Source organism: Athene noctua, chromosome Z (genome assembly GCF_965140245.1).
Source record: "Athene noctua chromosome Z, bAthNoc1.hap1.1, whole genome shotgun sequence".
Lineage (NCBI taxonomy): Eukaryota > Metazoa > Chordata > Aves > Strigiformes > Strigidae > Athene > Athene noctua.
In genome coordinates this window covers 71,013,152-71,033,589 of record NC_134077.1, presented here as the reverse complement: position 1 = coordinate 71,033,589, position 20,438 = coordinate 71,013,152, and the positions used below count along the sequence as shown (strand labels likewise).

The 20,438-nt window shown below is 36.6% G+C and overlaps 1 protein-coding gene across 1 annotated transcript in view; it reads left to right on the top strand.

Annotated features, from left to right (window-relative positions):
• SMARCA2 (SWI/SNF related BAF chromatin remodeling complex subunit ATPase 2) overlaps positions 1-20,438 on the top strand; it is a 121,221-nt gene that overhangs the window by 72,962 nt on the left and 27,821 nt on the right. Inside the window, exons 26-28 of the mRNA XM_074932961.1 lie at positions 1,632-1,859; positions 5,305-5,382; positions 10,976-11,194. Of these exons, the coding sequence (XP_074789062.1) occupies positions 1,632-1,859; positions 5,305-5,382; positions 10,976-11,194 (525 nt within the window). The remainder of the gene's footprint in view (positions 1-1,631; positions 1,860-5,304; positions 5,383-10,975; positions 11,195-20,438) is intronic.

Here is a 20,438-nt window from a genome sequence, read left to right as displayed (position 1 = left end):
ATGTAGAGGTTTTAAAAGCAGCTGAGAAAGCACTTAATTCTTTGTATTTTTGCTTGGCTTTACGTCACTTTCACAGACAAATGCAGTGCAGGGTACTGTTTATTTCAACAGTTGGATAGCATAAATCCTTACAGTATAGTAAGAATTACAGAGTATTTTCTGGAGTATTCAATGGGAACTTTGCAACATTAGAAAATCATAGAATCATTTTCGTTGGAAAAGAGTCCAGCTGTAAACCTAACGCTGCCAAGTCCACCACTAAACCATGTCCCTAAGCTCTTTGTCTACATGTCTTTTAAATGCTTCCAGGGATGGTGACTTCCCTGGGCAGCCTGTTCCAATGCTTGACAATCCTTTCAGTGAAGGAATTTTTCATAATAACCAACCTAAACCTCCCCTGGCACAACTTGAGGCCATCTTCTGTTGTTGCCTGGGAGAAGAGACCAAGACCAACCTTGCTACAACCTCCTTTGAGGTCGTTGTAGAGAACAATAAGGTCTCCCCTCAGCCTCCTTTGCAATGTATGTGGTTCCTCTTCTCCTGCAGATGAGTGATTTGTTCATTTTAATGAGAAAGGGGTAGCTGCTTGGGTGGGGCACGTAGCACTTAAACGTCGTATTTCCAGAAATAAAACCTTCTTTTCCTTGCTTTACCATTTCCCTGTGCTTCTGAGAATGAATATATAAACAAATTTATACCGTAGTTTCTTCCTTACCCGTTAATGCAGAGTACAACTTCAGCTTGCAGCAGATGCATCATATGTAGTGCTTGGGAAGGGAATTGTGGGAGGGGAGTGCTAGCAATGGTAGCAAAAGCAAGGTTGAGAAATTTATGTGTTGTGAGGTAGCACAAAACTGTGATCGCATTTTAAGGTTAGGTACCCTTCATTATCTGACTATGCTAAAGTAGAAACATATAATTTATAGGAGTTAATGGATTTCTCTTTTACCCAAATAAAATACGTAAAATTTTGAATTAACAAATTCTTTACCTATGACCTACAGTGTACTTTTTACTTACACCATTTCTAAGTGCAATCACCTGACCAAAAAGTAGTAACATTATTCACAATCTTCTATATATGAACTTTCAGTCATGAAGATCATATTTAAGCTGTTTTAATACAAATATTTCAAGTTAAAAGCTGATGGAACAGATCAAATAATTTTTAGTTAACATATTTAAAAATTAGCAATGGCATTTAGTAGATAAGTTTAGGTATCGGGTTTTCCCTAGTAATTTTGTTGCTTTCTTTTCCTGCAGTCAAGAGATATTTTACTTTAAGGTTCATTCTGTCTTTAATGACCATGAGCTTTGAATAGAAGGGAAAGAATAAATACATCAGCCCTTCTCAGTCACTGCACATACTTTCAAGAAGCTTTTGGCTTACTGCATTTACACTGTACAGGGCATGTCCATGTTTTCTCCTTTCAGTTTTCTCCTTCCTGAGTCTGATGAAGTTTGGGAAAGAAAGCAAGAAGGAATGAACTATGTGAATTGTGGTGGACTGTTGTTTGAGTACTTCCTTTTTATACTAAAAAGAATTCAGCATTGTAATGTCCTTTAAGCAGAGAACGATTTCTGTAGCACACTTACAATATAAATCATTCTCTGTGTTCTTTGTCTAACAGGACTTGCAGGCCCAAGACAGAGCTCACCGAATTGGTCAGCAGAATGAAGTTCGAGTTCTGCGACTGTGCACTGTGAACAGTGTGGAAGAGAAGATACTTGCTGCAGCAAAGTATAAGCTGAATGTAGATCAAAAAGTTATTCAGGCTGGAATGTTTGATCAGAAATCTTCAAGCCACGAAAGGAGAGCCTTCCTACAGGCTATACTGGAGCATGAGGAAGAAAATGAGGTGATGTAGAAATAATCACTAAGATAATATTTCAGGAAGTACAGAGTCATTTTTTCATCAGTTACAAAGATTGTCATCTCCTTTGAAATTAGAAATGTCATCATATTCTTACCATCCAGTCAAAGAAACAACTTCATTTTTCTGTCTTATTTTTTGGTCACAGAAATAGGTTATAATGTAATGGCTATGATGTAATGATATGATTAAATCTTAGTGTAGAATTAGGCATTGTAACTTAAATTCATTCTGCCCTTTCATAATTTTGGAAAAAAAATGTATTCAAACAAAATTTTTTTCCAAAATGGAGTATAAAACAGTTCTTATATGTTAAACTAGGAAATCTGATTTTCAGACATGCTGAGCAACTAACACTACCTAGATTCAGTCATGAAAGACCCTGCTTACTTCTTTTGGATCATGGGTAAAGTTAAGATGTGCTTTGACATGCTTTGGGTTTTGGGTAAGCCAGTAAAATAACTGTTTCTTTCTGGTATCATGTCCAACCTAGACTTCTGGTTACTGCTTCCTCTTCAAAAACAATTAGCTGTTTAAAAACAACTGCTAAATCTTTCCTTATAATAGTGGGAAGTGAGGTTATAGAGTCACTGACTGTGTATCCCTGTCTTTTCATTGTATTATTCTTCTCTGGTTTTGTGATTGTTGCATGTGAGCCCCTTCTGATGACTGTCACTGCAAAGTCTTCTCTTAATGTGAACAAAATTCAGCTTTTGGATGAACACTGCATTTGGAAGAGAGTATATAAACGTATCAGTTACACACAGAGAAAATCCCATTCTGCAGTGACTTTTTCCCCCCTCAAAAATATCCTGTACTGGTTAAATATGCAGAAATTTCAAGCCTGATTTTGCTTCTGAGTATACGTTGTATCTCTGAATATGGTGTGTACTGAAAGAAAAGAAGATTCTGTAGTCTGTGTTTCACAAGCATCATTCATTATGTGGTGTAGAGTTTCAAAGACCAAGGGGTTTACTTCTTCAGTAATGAAACCTTGTATACTCTTGGTCTTGGTCATTTAGAAGAAGCTAGTACATCATTAAGATAGAATTTTGTATTGCTGCTTTAGTACTTTTTATAAGAAATTAAAGAAGAGTAACAGTTTTATCAGTAATTGTCTTTTGTTTAGGGTGTGAATGCAGAAATGGGATGATGTATATGCACCATTTTTGGTTAAGTGAAACTGTAGTTCTCAAGCAACCAACACTATCTACATAAGTAGACAGATGAACTTAAAACCAATAGAATTTTTTATTAAGCCTGTGTATTTGTTTTTAAAATTGACATGATTTCTGTTTTCAAAGTCCTGGAAAATACTTACCTGAAAGTGTTTCAAAAGACAGGACTGTAGTTCAGGCCCACTTGACATGCCTTATTTCATAGATGACTTCAGAGCAATCTGCTTGTTTTGTGTTGTTCAAATACACTTGGTCTGCCACCCTGAAGCAAATACATATTTAACCAAAGTTTGCTTGCCATAGCCCAGCATCAGTCTTTAAAGCAAGAATTGGTATTGCAGTCTGATTCCTAACAGTCAGACTGATGCTGAAGCTGAAGTTTCTAAATAAAATTTATTTGTGGGCAGAGAGTATGCAAAACTTTGCCCAGAACTGAAACTGCCGAGGGAGTAAGAGGGATTGGATTTGCACCATACTGCATGGGTCAACCATTGCTTCTTCATTGCAACAGCACTGCAAACAAAATCTGAGTATCAGCTGAGAGACTGATAAGAGAAAGTAAATAATTTAGAAGTTATTAATACCAAAACAAATTTGACTTGCAAATATGGAATAGCACATCTAATAAAGAGACTGTTTAGTGACCACTTTGTTATATATTCTTATGCTAAGCATGCTTTAAACTTGCATATCAGAGCTTTTCACACTTGTATGTAGAGCACCATATTCTATTTGTACTTTATTAGTAGTTTTCATAAATTCAGAATCAAAACTCCTCTTAATTTCTTCTGCTTTTTGCTGGGTTTTTTTAGCAGTACAAGATAAAGCAAAGAGTTAATTTCTGTGAGTTTAGAAAGATATATTAGAATAATAGGAATGTACGAAAGGTGATTAGAAGTAACTTGTTCATAGAGGCATTTTTTTGTAGTCACTGGTGTTTATAAATTTTTGTTCTGCCAAGTGTACGTGGTTGGCAACAGGATTATTCAGACTAACCGCATATGACATGGACACTTGTTACAGCTTCTGCTGTGGGATCCCTTATTTTTCTCATGTCACAGGTTGCCCTGTTTGAGATGATAGGAAGCATGTGAAACTTTCATGATGGTCGCATTCTTCACTGACCATAAAAGAAGGGGTCTGTACTCACTTTTTGTCTGTGTGTGTAACTATGTAACTTCCCTTTCTTGAACCACTGACTAGAAGTAAGAACTAGCTCTCCATCATTTTCCTAGTTGCTTTTTCACATTAAAATTTAAAATATATGTACATTAAGGTACAGAGGTGTTTTTTCTAAGGTGTAGAAATCTTGCCAGTGGAGGGAACACAAGATGTGTGGATATAGATAAGGGCCTTTTCTGTTTATCTCTGGGAAAAAAGAAAGCTACGGAATGTTAAGTTTTCTGGGTGCTATATGCAGCATTCTGTACTCCCATTTCACTAAGTACAAGACAAGAGTTTTTATTAAAAATTTTAGGTTTGCACCATACTGTAACATAGGTTCAGTAAGCCCTATGTAGGAAACAGTTTGTAGATTTATTCTTTCGATTGACCTGTTGTCAGATTTGAAATGCCGTGTGCTTTCAAAATAATTCAAGGAGCGAAACTGAATATTGTGGACTCTAATTGTGTTAAAATGGGTATCATAGCTGTTCAGCTTTAAAATTTTGTTTGAATTCTACAGTTCTAAATTGTTTTTCCAAGGACTGTTTTGGTTTTTATGAAATAATTCATTTTGCCTGAAGTCAGAGGTTAATCTCAATTTGTAAGCTGGTAATAAAAGGTCAAGAGAAAGAGGGATTCAGTAAGGGTTTTTTTGGTATAATATGTTTAATTTTTTTCATTTAACCAGGGCTTCTTCATTCTCCTTGCTTTGACAGTAAAGAGATGCAGAGTGGTATTTCTGAGGGAGTACTGTAGAACAGCAGAACGGAAATGCATGTATTTTAACTGAAGCGCTAACTGTGCTTCTGACCCAGGAAACCACAACCCAGAATTTCCTGGCTGCGTATTTGCTCATTTCCGCATTCTCAGTTTATGAAGGTGGTAATAAGTCCCAATCATCTCTCTAATTATGTCTGTTTTGCATTACTTCTGAATCACTGAACACTTTAAAAAAGTTTTTGTTTCATTTTGAGTGTTTCACACGTGTCATGACAGGAGAGGGTCACTGCAACACTGACCTGATGGGGACTGTTACTTCAAGTTGGCTGTAACTTCTTTCTAATACCTTTACCCATCTGTGTAACCAGGAGGAAGATGAAGTTCCTGATGATGAGACTCTGAATCAGATGATTGCTCGACGTGAGGAGGAATTTGATCTCTTCATGGTAAGGATGATACAGTTATAAGTAGAATGTCTACCTAGTGTTTTTAACAAAGCCATTAACCTTTTGTCATTCAAATTTGGGAAAACTTGAAAAAAAAAAGGAATAGGCTTTATTTACTGAAGTGCTAAGGCTTGGACAACAGGCCCAAGCCAGAGTTGACCTATAGATGAATCCTGTGTATTTTATAACTGATAACCATTGTGCTAGTAGGTATTGTACTAAGTTATAACAGCCCACCTATACTGATTTAAAAAGTGCTAAAGCGTTGCAACACTGCAGCCTGAACAACAGGCCCCAAGCTGAAGCTGCTATCTTAGCATGTAGTCATTAATAAAATATGTAAACTCGCTAGAGCAAGATGCAGCTTAGACAAAATATAATTAGTAGTGAGGAGAGAATGTATCTACCTTTCCTTTCTCAGCCTTGTTCAGTATCTGGCCTTGTTAGAAACTCCCTGGGTTTTCTCCCCTGAGCCCTGGCCAGGCTTTGGGTGGAATCCAACAGGAGAATGAAACTAGAAATTATCTGCTCAAAACAAAGGTGCCAGTTATTCTGGCTTGCTGATTTTGGGGTATATAAGGTTGGACCCCCTCACAGCGACTTTGGCAGCCTCACCTACGGGTGGAGGCACCGCGTAGGATTTCCCACTGGCTGGGACAGGCCCTGCAAACCCTCGCTGTAACCGGGGCTGCCCAGCCACTGTGGGGCTGGGTGATGATAATATATGCAAGTGGTGATGTATCTTTCTTAATCACTATTCTCTCTCTCATGTAGTCATGATTTGATGCATTACCCTGTATTTTCCTGTTTGTTGTTTAGGTGCACTATTCTGCTTTTTCTTACTGCATGTCTTCTGTATTACACTGTTGCATTATTTGGTTATCACCAGTAAAATACGCCTGCTCTTTTCACTCTGGTGTCTGAGTTTAATTGGTATCCTTAATCAACAAAACAATTTACTTGCATTGTTTATCTGAAGAGAGAAGGGTAGTCTACTTAAATACAGAGTTCCTCACATGGCAGAAAGACTTCAGAGATCCTTGCAGACAGTATAGTGGAACAGTGGCAATCTGGAGGAAGAATGTCATGACCTGAGAAATTTACAGTGCAAAACACTTGGGCTTGCTAATTTTACAACATACTTCTATTTTTCAACACTTCTTCCAACTTTTGGGCTATGATATGTCATGGACAACTACAGGAACTTAACAAGATAGTAAATTAGTAGACTGACAGTGCTGTTTGCTTTGTGAGTTAACTGGTTTTGTCAGGGGCCAGTTAGCTACCTCTCTGCTGCTACAAGTTTCTGAAGTAGAGCTAGTGACAGTGGTTCAAATGCGAGCAACTAATTTTTACTGGTATTTCCCTTTTTGTTAGTGCTGCTACAACACTGATGGAATAATTACTAAAACATCAGTGTAGGCATGGCTTTTCCTTTTAGTGTGTGTACAATGTGCAAATTGCTGGAGAACCTTTGAGAGTCACTGACACAACAACAGGGAAACACTTAAGTACTGAAGGTAAAGCACCATCCCCTCTAATTATACAGAGCCTGCTTTGTTCTGCAAGGTGGAACATGTATGTGCATGAATGAAAGTGTATCAGGTGGTATCCACAGAAGCAACCATTGATAGGACCACAGGTTTTTAATCCCTCACCATCTTCTACTCAAGAATTCATCTGTAAAACTTCACTGTTACACAAATGTGCAGGGGCCCTTGTTACAGAAGTGACACTTGTTCAGGTGCACAGCTGTCAAGGGCCATATTCCCCCACACAGTCGTGCCTTTTGTCATTGCTGACTTGCCACTTCAGTCCTTTTGTGTGAAGTTTCATGTAATGTTCTCTCAGAATAACTGAAATGCCTAAAGCTAGGCTACACAGAAAATTAGTGCTTTCAGACACCTGTCTTTTTAAACTTCCCTTCAGTGATTTGGGTGTAATGAGATTTACATGACTGAAACCAAGAGGAGAAGGTGCCATGTGATCCAAAACTCAAAAGGAATAATTTCAGCCAAACTATTGGCTGAAAATATCCTGAGTTCTATGAGAGTGGATTTGCTGCTGGAAAAAGCTTCTCAGTACTACTTCTTCAGACCCAGAAGGAAAGAACTAATCCATGGATTGAAAATAGCTGATGAATTAGAAATTTCCTAACACTTAATCTTTCTGGACTAAGTTTGAAGGCTATTAACAGCCATTCAGTAAAAAAGTTGAGGCGCCTAAAGTAAAGACAGTTTTGGGCTGAAATTACGTTTTTTGTATTAAATTACATTAAAGTTTTTAAGGGTGAGTAAAGAGTTGGTGGTAGGTAATAAATATTTGAAGATGCAAAGTTAACATGCTTTGAAAGCCAGGGTTTGAAAATACCTCAGATAGAAACAGCGAAGTTAAATATTAATGGCTAAGCAATAATTTTAATTGTTAATAAAGTTTTTTTTTCATTTTAGTAAACTGTTTAATTATAGAAGAAAAGTCTGAAAAACACATTTGGCAGTCAGGGTTGTTTGTCTTCTTTCAGTGTTTTAGTTCTTGCACAGTCAGGTAAGGAACACAAAGATAGGTTTATATTTTCCTTAACTCAGTGATACCTGTGCTGCCTCACTCCCTCTGTTAAGGTTGTGCAGATGTAATCAAAATTCAGCAGACTGCGGTATCCAAGAAAAATATGTTTTGGTTTGTTCATTTAACTAGTCTTAGAGGTGTAAAGGCATGTATTTTGCTTATTGAAAGTGAGCAAGTCCAAAACAATAGTCAAGACAGCAGATCAGTTCCTTGAGAAGCATTTCTGTGGTCACTTTCCAGTTCAGAAGTATTGTTTGGCATAGATCCTGAGATGTAGCTGTAGAGCTAAGGACACTGTCCAGAAAAAGGTAGTGTACAAGTGGACTTTGTTCCCCAGACTTTTAGAGGCTCCACGTATATAACAACAGGTTAAACCTCTAGATAGCCTCAAACCTCAGTGTCCTACTTCTGCATTCATTGCAAATGATGACACTTCATCACATTGTAGAAAAGCTTAGAAAATATTCAGAGAAAAGTTAGTGTTTCAGTGTAATCTATACAACTCTTATAACTTCATGATAGTGTGCTTCAGCAAGTGTTAATCTTCCTGGAAAAAATTTTTAAGATATATTTAATGTTATATTTACTTAAATAAAGATTCTTGATGTAAAAACTCTTTCAATTGGAAGGACAAATGGGTGCCAATACTCTACTTGTGGTAATGCAGTTTATCTCCTTGAATCCAAAATGGCAATATAGCAGCAGCTGAGTATATAAATTACTGGTTTTATACTGGGTGGGTTTTTTTAAGGACTACTTTAGTTACGATTTGGAAAGTTTAAGATAACCATTCAGCACAGCAGTGCTCTTGTGTTTTTTCTAAACTAGAAGTTTTAGGCCTTGAGCATGTCACATTTAAGTTCTTCACTTAGGTGTAAGCATCAGTAGGATAGCACTTTTTTTATTTCCAACAATTTTTTTATTTCCAGCATTTATGTTGTAAATACAATTACTTTATTAGTTATAGGAAAATAAGGTAGATCTGGTTTGGAAATACATGTTTTGGTAAGACAAGGGAAGATAGGACCAGAGGTTTCTTAGAGATGAAAGTGGTTTGAGTAGTATCCTAAGAAAAAACAAATGGCTGTTTGTATCTCTTACATCTCAGATTAGCAGTGTCTGTAATTCTCCTTCCCAAGCACTTTTATTTCAGAAAACAGCTATTAAAATATAGTACCTCAGTGTTCAGTCTTTGTCTTAGGGATAGAAACATGGTCATCAGGGAAAAAAAAAAAAGTTTCAGCATTCACTTCATATATTATACTTAATGTCATAATATTATGTCCCTGACTTCACTGAGGTTCTCTGCTAAATAATAGAGAAATCTATCACATCTATCCCCTTTGGGCCTTCTGTCAGTGCAGCTTACTGGTTGCCAAGTTAGCAACTGAAACCAAGACAGCAATAAACCAAGCCACATGTCTGGCTTGAATAAGACATTTTTTGAAGAGAATTCAGATTCAATGAGATGTTCTTTAAAAGGTGAAATATGGAAGTCTGCTATAAAAAACTAAAGGCTATACAGCCCATTCATTGAGATAATGAAGGTTGGGGAAAACCCACAAATATTTATAGTTCCTTCTTGAATGTAGTTGGACCTGCAGAATGAAGGCACACATCTTACATTCCGCTTTTCACTGAGTTTAGAAATCTGATAGGGTATCAGACAAGATGATGAAGACCAGTTGTAAGATGCTGTGCGTGAGGTAGTATTTTGGGAATGCTTGTATTTGAGAAGTGTCAACATGAGATAAGATTCAGCATATTCAACAGTGCCATCATTAAGCCTCAGTAAATTTGTCTGAGTTTGAGATGCCTCTATAGACAGATAATACCTCTGAATTTTTACATGTCTGTGTCTTGATTAGGGGTGTAAAGGAAAATTTGTCTAGTTGACATCCTGGATAAGTGCAGGATCATACACATAAGGGAGGGTTTTGCACATAATTGAGAATGCTTTTTACAAATGTTTACTGGCCAAAGCAGTAGCCTGTACTGATGCTACAGCCAATTCTGTGCCGTCTATTTATGTTAGTTTTTCAAATATGAAAATTAAACGTTCAGTGGCCACCTGTTTGTTTTCTTTGCTTAGCAACTGATTACTGAGTGTGTAAGTACTGTGACTCTTCAGAAGTCCTGTTTGAAAAGACTATTCATAGTTTCTGATTTGGGCTACTTTAAAAAATGCAAATGAGATTCACAGGACCTAGATCAGCATATAGTCAATAAATGTGGATGCTTTCGTGGGAGGGTTATAAAGCACTTCGCTGACGAATCTACAGCAGGTCATGGGAACATATCCTGACTATCCATATCTGTTTTCGGAGGTAATTGCTCACCACATTTGAAATTAATTTATGTATTTATTTCAATTTCATCTTAAAGTCTTAACATTACCTTCTAATATTCTCAACATTTTACCCAATATTTTTGTATGTGTTTTGATTTTTGCCTAGTACAGCTGTAGGATCAGGAAAAATTCAGTGGTTTAAGCATGTTGGCTTTCCAGCACTGCATAGGCAAGCTTTTCTCTGAATTTCTTTATTCTCTCTCGTAATTAATTTTTTCTATTTTTTTTCTTCTGATATTCAGGCTCACAACACTAGTGGTTTTTTTAGTTACTATTTTTAGTTACATAATAATAACACCTTATGGGGATGTCAAGGAATTATTATTTGCAGATCACATCTGTGAATGCAAAGAAACCATAAAGTCTGTGCAAAAAAGGAAGAGAGATGTTTAATTAACACAACAATGTTCTTGTGGTCTGCTTTGAATAACTTAGTTGCTGTTTTATCTGAGTTACTTCAGTAAAAGCTAGTTATGGAGTGTTGAACTTCACTGAAAATCAAGTATAGCTGCTTCTTTTTATAATTGATTTTAGAAGTATTTAGAAGTATTGCGGAAGGGAAATAATGAGGAGGACCTAGTTAAAAGTTACAGGTATCATTAAATAGCCAGGAACTTCCATGGCTGAGTTAATATTTGCCCTTAAAACTGTTTTGTTCATTCCCAACTGCCATTGCAGCGCATGGACATGGACCGTCGCAGGGAGGATGCCAGAAACCCCAAGCGTAAGCCCCGCTTGATGGAGGAGGATGAATTACCATCCTGGATTATTAAGGATGATGCTGAAGTTGAAAGGCTTACGTGTGAAGAAGAAGAAGAGAAAATATTTGGAAGGGGATCCCGTCAGCGCAGGGATGTGGACTACAGTGATGCTCTCACAGAGAAACAATGGCTGCGGGTAAGTTGTCCCTTTGTTTTGGGAGTTTTTTCACTGTTGAAATTTATTAATTTGTGGTGGGTTTTTTTCTTTTTGAAGACTGCACAATTGCATCAGAGAGAGCACAATGTGGTAGTTAAGGCCTGAATATTCTTATTATCCAGCTTTTGCTGCTGTGTTGAAGGCATAAGTAAATTTTAAGCTGCATTGCTGAAACTTGTATCGGTGTTACTGGATGCCAGATCAAGACTATGATAGGTTTCTATTGCAACTGCTCTATTGCCATGGATCTTAACATATTTATTACATCTTTAGATACTTTCATAAGTGTCAGCTTTAAGATACATGAAAAATTGTTTTCCAGTGGAGAAGACCAGTGATCAGTGTGTATTACAGATTTTTGTGCTGCAGAAGCCTAATTATTTTTTTTTAAAATACCTGAATTAAACCCTTTTAAGAATTTAGAAACTTTCATGTAAGTCTTCTTTCTTTCATGCTGTTTCTTTTCCAAGTCCTGAGCATTTCTTGGCTCCACTGAGATCAAAAATATCATAAGAGATACAAGAATTTAAGACCTGAAAGTAAAGTTTCTAAACTTAACTCACACAAATCTGTGAATTTGTTTCAGAGGAGGATTCTTGCCATTCTTCTGCAAATACACATCTAACGAATTCTAACGCATGTGCCTCTTTAGAATAGTAGTAATGTGTAATATGGAGTTGAGGATCGATTATTGGAATTTTTTTTCAAAACTAGGAAAGTTAATAATGTTATGATTTCCAAAACATATAGGTAAATATTTTATGTGCAAAACTAGTCTACATGGTTTGACAGAGTAAGTTTTGTCATACAATAATTACAGACTTAATGCCAAAATGAATATATGGTATAATTTTTATGTATGATTTGCTGAAGATATATAGAAATCTTACCTACTTCAGTTACAAATGTGATGTTTGTGAGAGTGCGCTGTGCAATACTATGCTAAGAGCTAACCCAGATTCTGCTGCTAAGTGTAAAGTTTAGGGCAGCAAAGGTTTGAATTGTACATCAGATGTAAATCTAAGCAAGTTTATGAAAACTACATTTTCAAGTAGTCAGTGGAAAAGAAAGACCTAGATACATAAACGGCCATCTGGATTCTCAAACGTTTACCCTTCCTACAGTGGAAGTGCTTGTGGTATAGTGTACATCTACTCAAGGTCATTTTAAGATAATTGGTTTTAATAATGGAATACTCTGGCTATGGCAACATGGAAGTTATCTTTGGCTTGCATGTTTTGTGTCTTGAGTTGGCTCTGATATTTTTGTGAAGTGCTTTACTCTCAAAAAATAGCAGCCCTAAAAAAAAAATCATTTTTCTACTCAGGATGAAATTAGCCAGTCCTGTGTCATTTATAATAGATGTTCATCAAGGCCTTCCTTAGCAGTGAATTTAGAAGGACACAGGGAAATGTCTTTTAACTGTTTGGCTTTGCCTTACATTTTACCTGAATTTTCTTGTAGGATTTTAGGCCAATTACTTGTTTTAATCATTCCGGTCATGCAGAACAGGCTTCTACCTTTCTTTTTTTAAGATTACTTTATATCACAGAAGAATTGTTTCCCTGCTCAGTCAATTCTTAAGGTTAACAACCAATGTGCACTAAGTCTTTTCCCATAGTGATTAACAACCAGTGCTCACTAAGTCTTTTCCCATAGTTCCTGTTCTTGGGATCTCTTGGTTGTTTTCACTGATTTCTCGTAGCTGTTCTACATGTGACTGAAGTTGTTCTGCAAGTTTGGTCAAAAGCTGGACATCGAAATTCCAGGTGCAGTCTCATTTGAATAAGAAGGAGTTATTTATAACTTCTAGGGTACTTACATCTCATGATCCAGTATTTCATTTTCTTAACAGTAAAGGTATTGACTCGCCGTTAAATTTTTGATCCAGTATAAGCTCTTAATCCTTTTTGGTGGATCTGCTTCCTGGCCAGTTTTTCAGAATCATGTTGTTGTATAGTTGATCTTCCCTTCCTAGTAAGAGGATTTAGCATATGCCCTTGTTGAATGATATCCAGATTTTCTTCACCAAAATTATTCTGAATTTTAAGCCTGCCCTCAGGTGAACTTCTGGTCAGCTTGATGTTCTTTGAAGATGTAGTAGACATACCTTCTATTCTGTCTTCCTAAAGACACTGAAAACACTGAAAAGCAGTTGACCATTTGATGAAAAGCCATTCAGGACTATTCTGAAAACAATTTCTTACCAGCTCCACATTTACTCAGTAGTAATTGTTTTCATTGTTTGCTTCTGAAACTGTTATGTGAGGCCAGGTCAGAAACCTCGCTAGTCAGGATGGTAAGTATACCCCTTTTTCATCATGTCTTGTTAGTTCCCCCCCTCCTCCCTACTGAGTTGTTAAGCATGTTCTCAAATTAGCTAAGTTGAAGCTAAATTAAATTATTTCACAGTGCATTGCAGTCAGTAATGTGACTCTACTGTATACTAATTTTAACTTACACTTTCAGGTGGATTTGAGAGTGTGTTGAAAAAAATGCAAGTGTAGGAACTATGATAATTTTTAGACAATATTCAGAGGAATTGTATTTATAGTGTAACACTACTTATAAGGTTCAGAATAAAAGCTCCTCTCCATTTGGTGGATACTGAAATCGAAGTCACGTTTTCTGAGTTTTTTCATTATTTTTTTTTTCCATTTGGGTGTGTGTGTAACAGTTCTTTTTCACACCCACTGGCCTGCCACCACCATCACTTTTATGTCTTCTTTGAGAATTGAAGTGTTTGTCTTTCTGTAATGACATCTCTGGAAGACTGTAGAAAAAGTGATAATAATCTTGTACAACATTTTCAAGGGAATCTTTACCTAAACGTACAAAATTGTGGTAGATAGTTTGTAAGCATTTGTATCTTGTGGCTTTGTCACTCTTAAGCTGTCAGGTGAAAGTATTGTGCATATTGCATGAAAACTTCGAATTAATCATTTCATGTTAACTTGGATGCAGTGAACTACTTATATCAGTAAAACTGGAAAAAATAGAAGAGCCAGCAAGTTCTGAATTAAGCATGGTACTTTAATTCATAAGACACTCTTTTACCCATCTTCTGTATCATGCCACTCTCCAAAGGTAACTATAGATACTTTGATTTTTATTGCAGTGTTACAGAAGAATGAGGTTTTTAGCAGCAGCAGGGGATGCCCCTCATTTTCTCTCTTGCTGTGGCTGCTTTATAGCTATCTTCTCATAGAGTAAAACTCTGCATTTCTGACTAATAAGTAGGTTTCATAATATCAGTATCCAGTCCTCATCTGTCTCTTTGTATGTCTTGGGGTAGTTGACTAGATCTCTTATTTTCTGAGGAGCTTTGCCTCAGTCAGCACTGTGGAGATCAGCTACCTGCTACTTAGAGCCCAACCCCCTTGCTGATACACCCAGTACTGAAAAGTCTAATTAAGTGCATGGCAGATCACCACAGGATCTGTCACAGACTTCATGCATACACCTCTGTATGTATGTATGTATAGTGACCAAGTATGTCATCTCCCTCCTTACTGGGAGGTCAGGTACCTGAGTTTGGAAGCAGGAAACAAAATAATTACAGAAGTCAAAACCTATGGACATACGCAGTGCTTAGTTGGATTGTGCTGCTGCCCTGAACAACCTGTAATTCAGTAACAGCCTGCAGGGAAGCTGTAAGACACAAACGGGCTTCATCACTAGCTGTCGCTGCAGCCTGCTGTTCTGTAACTGTTGGCATGACAACCGTATTTCCTAAAAAAAAAACCCAAACCAAAACAAGAAGAAACCCAACCAAAACCAGGAAGGAGGAGTCTTCCTGATCCTGTGAAACATTGGTATTTTGAAAGTATTTCATGGTCTGGCAGATTCTGTCCTTGCACCACTTCTAACAGGACTGCAAAATACTTTGGTGGATCCCATGGCAGATTATTTTCTAGAGGGGTCATCTAGTAAGTTACTTAGGACAGGCTTCAGAATCAGATGATTTGTTTGAGTAGTTACAAGACTCTTAAGACAGTTGCACCTGGATTCAGCTTCTCATTCAATTTAATTGCTGGCTAGGTGACATGAGTAAAGTTTTATTCCCTGGTTGTGCAGTTCATTTGAAGTAGCTTTGCATGCTGGCCAGGGAAACAAAATATTTGAGTCCAAAATGAGCCATGTCTTGCTTACCTCATGCAGACGTGCAAAAGTCAACTATTGCAGACTATTACTTTTGTTGATCTAAAAATTGGAAGTGAAATTCAAGCATTTGGTCTGTTATTAGTCAATCTTACTTAAATTTAAAGAAAGCTTGTGCCGGTTTTCATACATACAGAATATCTGGTGAATATTGTTTAACGTAACCGTACAAATTTTATTTGCTTTTTTGTTTCTGTTTAATAACTAAGGTAAATATGTTGTATAATAAATGAAACCACCTAGCAGGAAAATGTTGGGCAAGTTTTCAACTGTTGTCTTATCAGCTGGAACTTTACATAACTTTTCAATTTTACATACTATCAGGCATCAGAGGTAGTAAAGTTGGGCCAGCTTGTTACTACAACAGCATAAATTACTAAAACCTTCTCAGGTTTGTATTTTCTGAGAGAGCTTCACTTTTATGTCTACAACCTTAGAATCAACACCAAGAAGATATTTTAAGATACAGTTTTGTAAACTGTGATGGTGAAATTTGATCTTACAGTTGTCTTCATTAGATACTGAAATAGCTGTGTGGAAAATCAGTATTACATTTGATAATTGGTTTAGATTCACTTTTCATCTACTGGTTGTTATTTTTAATTGTAGTGGAGGCTTTTTTATATAGTTATATTGGAGGCTGAGATTCTGTGAAGGAATAGAAATAACCTTTTACCCAGTGCATATTTATTTGCATAGTTCATGTGCATGATACCCCTCCACAGCTGTTTTATTCTCTTCCTTACTCCTCTATACCATTCCTAGTTAAAAGTGCAGTTTCCTGACTTGTTGTTATACCTGTTTAACAGTTAAGTGAGTATTTGCCCCATGGCATTTGAAGAAAATTGCATTCTGATCTAAACTCTGCTCTGTAGTGTTGAAGATCCAATCAAATTTGTTAAGCTGTAGGGGAAAAGAAGTGACATTTAGACGACTTTCTCACTGAAGGCTTAATGTCCATCCATCGTCCCAGGGTGTTGTCTGTTTTGTGAGCAGCAATCATCAGGATGCTCCTGGTACTATTTTTTAGTGTGCAAGGTGAGGCTGATAAGTTTTTTGCTTGTGAAAACTGATTTCTTGAAAGATTAGAAGGGTGAACATGACTTTCAGGTCTCACAAAGATAAATCATATTTATGTTCTGAGGAGCTGTTGCATTTAGGGTGAGAATAAATTTGGTAAGAGATAAAAATCCCCTTGCAGCTGGTCCTCAAAGATTAGAGGGCCTAGGGGCAGCTGGACTTATCTCAAATAGGTATGCCAGTTGGAGCTGTAACTATAGGTCTGACCCAGATGCCTGAACAGCTGGTATGCTGCAGGTCCGGTTGCATTCAAAAGAAGCTGTCAGATTCACAAATAGTGAGAATCAGTGGCTGTCATTATAGGTCTGACCCAGACCAAACAGCCCATATACTGTAAGTCTGGTTGCATTCAAGAAAAGCAGTCAGATTCATGAATAGTACAGTTTATTTTCATTCATTTCTACAGATTCTTTAAGATTGCCTACAATAAATGTACAAACTGCAAGTTAGCTATATAGCACTATACAAAAGAAAAGGATTGCAATCGCACACACACAGTTCCCAGGTATACACTTGTCATATATGGCCAAGGAAGTCTTACCAAAAGGCATCCCTTCGGCGGGTGGGTCGAGAGCACAAACCCGTCAATCTATCCCTCCGATTTGGTGTCGGATTATCGTCCCTCCAAGTTAGGTACAAACTCGGGGTACTATTTATCTTAGTAGATATGGTGAGTGGGTGGGACTGTAGTCAAATCATTATTCTGTCATTAATACGTAATTAGTTTCATGGTGCCAAGGGGTATGGCTGTTTTTTGTAGGAAAAAAGAGGGAGGATGGGAAGCAAGGTCAACTTGGTATGATGGGTGCAGCTGGGTTGTGTGGGAAAGAAGGGAGGATGAGGCACAGAGTTGGCAGGTTGCTACAAAAAATCGTATTTCGAGGGAAACCAGTGGAACAGGAGATAAATCTGTCCTTGAAGTGAAAGAATGGGACTGCACGGCCTGCACCCCGCTTAACATTCCTCCTTGGTGCCACATCAAACACCTGTCACTGGACCTTCATCCCGTCCTGTGTTTATTCTGGGCACTCTGTGTCAAAGAAAATGTGCTTCACAGATTTCTCAGTTTTGCTGTTTTTCCTTCCTCACACTTCCAATACCTAACAGTAGTATTATCTATCTTTTATACCCTTTTGCAGAAATTTATTTCAGAATCCATTAAAGAAAATTTTAAAAAGGCGACTTTAAAATTGCACTGAAATTAAACCCAATTTAGCAGTTTAGATGAAAGGGGCTTTTCTTGACTTTTGATGTATGAGAGGGATGTTAAATGCATGTACCTGATAGCTTTGGTTCTCTGTTTTGGCAAGATGAGTTTGTTAAGTTTATAAGGAAAAGAACCTGATTTGCACTCTGGATATCTTTCTCAGAATCTAGAGACAGGATTGAGAGTATTAATTTTGGAAAATAACAATGTACTTTGAAATGACTTTTCAGTATTTGAGAGATATTCTCAGTAAGGCAAATTTTAGTGTTCCAGAAATAGTTTTTGTGTGAGGAAGACCTAAAGTCAGGAAACCTAAACAGCTGTTTCAGAGGAATAACTATCAGTAAAATATCTTGCCATATTTTCATAGAATTTTTTTTCAATCTGTGATTTTGTCCATATGATGTTAAATGTAAAGTACCATAACAAATATTAACAGTTTCAGTTGGAATTGTACATATATTCTCCTCTAGGAAACATGAGAATAATAGTGTTTATAAATATAAATATAAAAATAAACACCTTTCTGTATTTTTAAAAAATATGAGTAGTATTATTAACATTAGACTAAAATAAACTGCATTTTCTTTAAAATAACTACACTTTATGACATACCAAGTTTATATATCTTGGCAACCATTCATTAATACTCCAGGTTTCAGGCTTTATTATATTGTGTAATATAATATTTTGCATGAAAAAATTAGGCCCTGTGAATAAGATGCGTGAGATACTCTTCATTGTGGAAGGTCAAAATTCAAATCAACTTCCAAAACTGAAACACCATAATAAAAAGTTCACAAAATTTACAAGAAAAGAGTCTGCATTAAAAGTTTAAAACATTATTGTTGCTAGAGGCATCTGGCAATGGAAAGAGAAGCAGAAACTTTTAAATACTTGGATGCACTGTATTGTTACATTCTCTGACATGCCTTGACAGTAACAATGATAGGTTATATGCAGTAGGTGACCTTTTGTCAACCTATCAAACTTCTGAATAGAGGCAATAAATTTTCCTATGCTGATTTGCGTTTACAACGTGAGTAAGAAGTTACTTATACCTTTCCATGTGTATATTGTGGCCACAGTATTTATTTACTCTGCAAAAAGGGGAGCATCAGTATTTTTGCCTTACCATCAGAAGCAAACTGAGAGACTGTTACTGTAAAGTGCCATCTTTCGAAAGCAGACCTGAGCAGGTGATGAGAAGCTTCACACTGATGTTTTCTGTACAGCAGGCATGACAGACAAAACATACACAGAGCTCTACTTCTTCCACAGAAATCTGCAATTTAAATAGAAGCAATTTTTCTCTTCTAGTGTGTAAATAAGTATGGAAGTACTAACTTAGCAGATATGGAAAAACAGGAAAGTTTCAGACTGAACTGCTCCAAAAATTACTCAGCCTATCCTTAGGCACGTGTGAGTGCAAGGCCTTAGGCAGTTAGCTTCCTAAGTCATCTTGAAGTACTCTGCTTGATGAGTAGAATGGTGTATCTCCTTACTTTAGCAGTGTAAGTTTAACTTTGAAAAAGGAAAATCCTACAAAAGTTTTCCAGTAATCATAACCCTGTAATTTCATCCTTTACTTTGAAATTGTTTATAGTGTTTCAAATTACAGTTTAATGGATATCCATGTTCTTTTCAGTTGCATCTGACAATGTAATAAAATATTTTTAGCTGGATTTCAAACTCAGAACCATAGGACTTTGTTGCTGCTTACAGCCTTGCTTAGTATTTTATATATGCACGTATACTATATATTAATCTGTTGAGAAACTTCGTAAGCCTCGTTGCCTTTCCAGGAATCTTCTTTGTATTCTTCAGTTAGCCTTTTCTTGGGTAATGATTTTTGCTTGTCAGACTGACTTCCATTTCAGTTTATCCCAGAAGACCAAAAAGGACTTCTAGACAGATACTGTTTACGTTAGATTTTTACTTTTAGGCTGTGATATGTATATTAAAAGGTCAAACTACTCTAAGTCCTGCCACAGTCTGCTAACTGCAGCTTTAGAAGCATCCTGAAAACATGGAATGCACTGTATTGCTGTTAGAAGTTAGCCTCACGAAATATTGTGGTGCATATAACTTAGCTTTTCTCATCAAGTTGTCGAAGTTTGACTTATTTTCATTTCATGCTACCTTCCTCCAAATTCTGCAAAGTTATAAGAAAACTATATTGTAATTGTCTTAAAGGGCTACCTCCTAGTGTTTATTCTTCAAACAGAGACTATTTCTGTGAGTAAAGTTTTTTCTTCTGTCGGCATAGGAATTGAGTAATCTAATCTCTTGCTATACATTTTTTCATATCATACTCTCTTAACATTGCACGCTTCCCATTTTTAACTGCCTCAGAGTACCTGCATTAATTTCCCATGCTACTGGAAAAATTCTTAAGCTGTTTTCTGTGAATAAGTAGATACAAGAGAACCTATAACATCCACTGAAAAACAATGAAACTATAATGGTTTCTGAAAGCCATTCTTTCTTTTTCTGTTATATTTGTTTTATGCAAGATAGTTTATCTGTTTTGTTTTGAATTTATTTTCTCCATTTTCCTCCCATTTGGTTATCTTCCACATTTTAAACTTGGAATAAAAAATGTCTGTTTAAGAATGTGTGAATATGCTTAAATATAAAGCAGAAGGAGAACATCTGAAAGAAAGTACTTAATGGTATGACTGTTGGCAGAAGTGGAGTTTATTTTGACCTGCATAAAAGTGCCAGTTTCAGCTCTGTAAGATTCTCATGTTGCATTATTAAGAATGGTGGTGT